General features: G+C 34.8%; 1 protein-coding gene across 1 annotated transcript; it reads right to left on the reverse strand.

Annotated features, from left to right (window-relative positions):
• Nucleotides 1-669: 669 nt before the first annotated feature.
• Nucleotides 670-3,860, reverse strand: LOC120141686 (auxin-responsive protein IAA9-like). The gene is made up of 6 exons (XM_039156483.1): nt 3,648-3,860; nt 2,031-2,694; nt 1,696-1,922; nt 1,447-1,588; nt 1,212-1,273; nt 670-742 (listed from the first exon to the last, which is right to left on the reverse strand). Exons 2-6 carry the CDS (start codon nt 2,654-2,656, stop codon nt 705-707), a joined length of 1,095 nt encoding a protein of 364 aa, XP_039012414.1. The 5' UTR covers nt 2,657-2,694; nt 3,648-3,860; the 3' UTR covers nt 670-704.
• Nucleotides 3,861-4,377: the final 517 nt, after the last annotated feature.

Raw genomic sequence — 4,377 nt, forward strand, 5'->3', positions numbered from 1 at the left:
AATAAATATTAAGGTTACAAAAATGGATTTTTTTGTTTGAACATTATATAACTTATTGAAGCATCTACACCCACAGATTGACTAGGGGTAGGTGGAAGCGATCCTTAAAAATTTAAATTCTTATATATTTTAAATATTTTCTATTGAAAATATATTTTTACCCACCTTAAAATTTTATAAATTCTCTCATACTTAATATTTTATAACTTCGCACCTCCTAACATAAAATCATACGTCATCCTTCTCTACACCCTTAACAATTCATGTATTTTGTCAACTTCGTTCTTTATAATTTTATGAATTTTGATACATTAGAATTTCAATTCATGTATATTTTGAGCAAGCTCATATTATTGTTAGTTTTCAGTATGGAGGAATCGTATAAATCATTAACAGAAGCAGGAGGTATATTTACGATCAAACACACATTCGACAAAATACAGTACATCTCAAACATCACAGGTTCCTACGAGGATTATGCATCTCCGATCACTAATTTTCACAGCACATTGAGCGATCATCATAAACTAGTGGTAAAGATAAACGCTAATTATTCTTGCCATTAAAACATAGATTAGATGGACTATGATATAAGTCTTCATTCGGCAAAAATACACCCTGCAAGCATCTGCTCTCAATCTAGGCTCTGGAATTTTTGTTTCACATTTTCCACAAGGAAATTAACCATCATATCCGGACTCTTCCTAGTTGGTGGCCTTGGATTTCTCCACTGCTCTAGGAGCTGTACACACGGAAGATACAGTAACATCAAGCCTATGACTTTGGCCATCCACGATTTAAAGGGCATTCGAGTACAGAACATAATTCCAGATAACAGATAATCTTTGCACATCATTTTGAGTTGTAAGACATGAGAGAATTCAGTCCAAGTAATGCTCCATGCCCCGCACCACAATTTTTTGTTGTACCTTGAGATGCATGCATGAATATGATGATTGGTATAACTCCCATTCAAAAGAACCCCAGGAATTGTTAAATCGTGTAGAAAACATAAACCAAGATGAGTTCATTTCTAGTGCAAGACGTACAATAATTCAGATCTACACTCAAGTAAATGAACATAAAAGAGGCAAAAAAAAAAAAAGCTGATAACAGTGCATGCATCCCGGTTCCATCGATGAAGTGATATATACTAAATATATAATCAATTGATTCATTATGGGAAGATCGAGAAACAAAATACTACTTACCTAATCCAATTGCATCAGAACTCTTCATGATTTTCAACCTCTTGCATGTTTCAATAAACATCCTGCGACAAAATTAAAGACAGATGAAGGTAACAAGAGGGAGGAAATCTCAATCTAGCAGAAGTAAGTGTTTCATCATAAATACATCCAACAAGTCTTGAAGAGGAACTTTAGGAAGAAAGTAAATAGGAAAAAGAAAATGTCCAGGCAACCAGTAAATTTGACTGAAGCTTACTCCCAAGGAACGTCACCGACTAGCATCCAGTCACCATCTTTATCTTTGTATATTAGTACATATTCTGATCCATGCAAAAGATCCTTCAACTTGCTTTGACTCAATATTTCCTTCCCAGCAGCAGCATGAGACCCGCATTGACCTGAAATCATAATGCACATGTGTCAACCAGACCTTTCCAGACATTTCTTGCATCAGAAGGGTCCGGTTTGATATAGCCACAGGGCCATGAAAGAAGACACAGCTTACCGAGGGTAAAACAGCTGAACATCTTCTCAAGAGCAGCAGACAGTTCCCTGTATGTTGAATAAGTTCTCAAATCTACCTTCCTCAGATAAGGAGCACCGTCCATACTGACCTTGACAAAAAGAGAAGCAGGACCAGGTTTTCCATCAACTTCATCATTGTTCTTTGAAGAATTGGCCAGGGTTTTAGCCCTAAATGATCTTACTGGTGGCCACCCAACAACTTGTGCCCTGTCATGTATGGCATATCGTAACAAAAATAAAATAAAAAAGTTAAGAAATAATGCCCATTATATCATCCAAAGGTTAAGAGTTCTTTCTCCAGTAAATTATTCTTACTTGGCAGCAGGTGCACTACTTTTGTTGTTAGAAATATCAGTCTGCTTGAGATTGATTCCACTAGTGGCATGAGGTTGTTTTTGTAACACATTTGCAGGCTCATCTTTTGTTACAGATGCTTGAGCTCCATGAGACATTGCTGACAAAATCACATTAACCCCTGAAATACCAGGATATTTTCCATGTCCCACAGACTGCGGAGATTCAGAATCAGAACCAGCTTCATGAAACATCCAATTTTTTTCCTTGTACACATAGCCTTTCACCTCTGAGAAACCCCTTTTGTTTCCAGTAACAACATTTTTCTGTGATGATGAGCAGATTCCATCTTTGGAAGGGAGTAGAGGAAACAGTGGCTTCTCATCAAGTTTTCCCGAATTCAGCAAGCAAAGCTCTGTTTCTCTATCAGGGGATTGGGATCCAGGAAGACCAAGCCTAAGCTCTGTAGCCTTCAAATTCAAATTATTCTTATTATTATCTGGTAAACAGACACCAGAGCTGTCAACTGAAGAACAATCTGATAATCCCAGATAATTACGCTCCTTTAACCCCAAGCCACAGTCAACAGAGGGAGAGGAAACATTACTCTGCACTTCCTCCTCCACGCCCAGCAGCGGTGGAGACATCAGAACCCGGCCAAAACTTCTCAAGACGGCCTCTTATACTGTATAGAAACCCCAAAAAACAAGAAATCAAAAAAATTCTGCTCAATTCAAGAATAACACTTTATAAGCCAAATTATTTTTAAAAGGAAAACATCAGATTCAGTACCGCTACAAAATACAACCAATATCTAAGATGATCTAAATTTAACCACCAAGTTGATTTGTTCCATAATTATTGACGGATCCTGGTGAAAAGCCCCCATGCATCATTAGTTTCAGAATCCAATAACAACATACATTAAACCTAATTCAACTTTTTTATTCTTAGGAAACTCGAGCTACCATGGTTTGTTAATTTGTGTCATATTCGGCTTCCATTAGAAGGGTCAAAAAGCTCAAATAATGGTGTAACGCCCAGCTAATAAGCATTTAACCAGTCCTACTTCAGAAAAAAAAAACCTATATTACATGTCAATGAAAAAACCGCGTGTCAACTTCAACAAATACTTCTTATCGCGTGAAGAATGATTTCTACTCCCTGATTTTAACAAGAAAGACAACTTACCAAAGTCTGAGTCTAATTTTAAAAAATGGCACGAAAAATCAACTACTATTAGCATTATTTTACACTGCTGAGAAACAATAGAATTTAAAAAAAAAAGAGCACAAATTTTGTTTACGTCATGAAAAAAAGGAAAAAAGTTGAGTATAATCATACTGTCTTATGCATTAAATCCTTCTAGTATAGTTAATAGTTTAGTTTTCCATATTGCCTGAATAATAAGCAGAATCAAAAGGAGGAAGTTAAACCACACAAAAAATAAGCACAAAAAAAAAGGAAAGTATTATACATCCATTTCCTTTTTGTTTTCCGAGCGACCAAACAGAACAAGCAGATAACAAATACAAGAGATTAAAATCTTACAGTTGAAATGAAGCAGAACTGCAAAAAAGAAGAAGAAGAAGAAGATGGAAATGTAAATAAAAACAAAATTAAAAAAAAAACACTCACCGGATAATGGTTGGTGAAGGAGAAGGAAGAAAGAGAAGACCGATTACTGCTTTCAAAATTGCAGGCGAAAATGTACGAACTGCAGAACAAAAAAAAAATTAAAGCTTAAGGGACCCTTCCATTAAGCGAAAAGCAACAAAAGCCGAGAAACTCGAGAAGTAAAAGGATGGAGGGGCAAAAGCGAAAATAAACACAAAAGGAGTGGCGTAAATTGTTTAATCTCTTTGAAACACTGGGACCATGTCGTTTTTATACTGCGCGCTGATCTAGAAGTTCCGACGGGGGAATCTGATCTAACGGTTGAGATTAGTTTCATAATTGAGGTTCTGGACCGTCCGATATCTTTTATAAAATTGGAAATTTATTTATCGTATTGTTGCTGTTATTATCACTATTAGTATTATTATTATAACCATGATTTCATTTAAGGTCAGAAGTTCTACAAGTGAGATAGAAAGGATGAAATCTAAAGTATAATAGACATGTGGTAGTATTATGTATCAAATACTAATCTCAACTATAATTTTATGTTGTCTATTACGTTTAAGTGTGGTTAGCATGTTATTAGTATAATATATAAGAAAATATAAGAATGAGTATATATTTATATGTTTAATTTCTTTAAATTTATAGTTGGAGAAATTTTTTAAGTATTATAAATATTTGTATTAAAAGAATAATTATATTTTAATTACAATTTTAATCGAAATTTACGTATATTATAATAAGC

The sequence above is a fragment of the Hibiscus syriacus genome, unplaced genomic scaffold (assembly GCF_006381635.1).
Source record: "Hibiscus syriacus cultivar Baekdansim isolate YM2019G1 unplaced genomic scaffold, ASM638163v2 tig00110813_pilon, whole genome shotgun sequence".
NCBI classification, from domain to species: Eukaryota; Viridiplantae; Streptophyta; class Magnoliopsida; order Malvales; family Malvaceae; genus Hibiscus; species Hibiscus syriacus.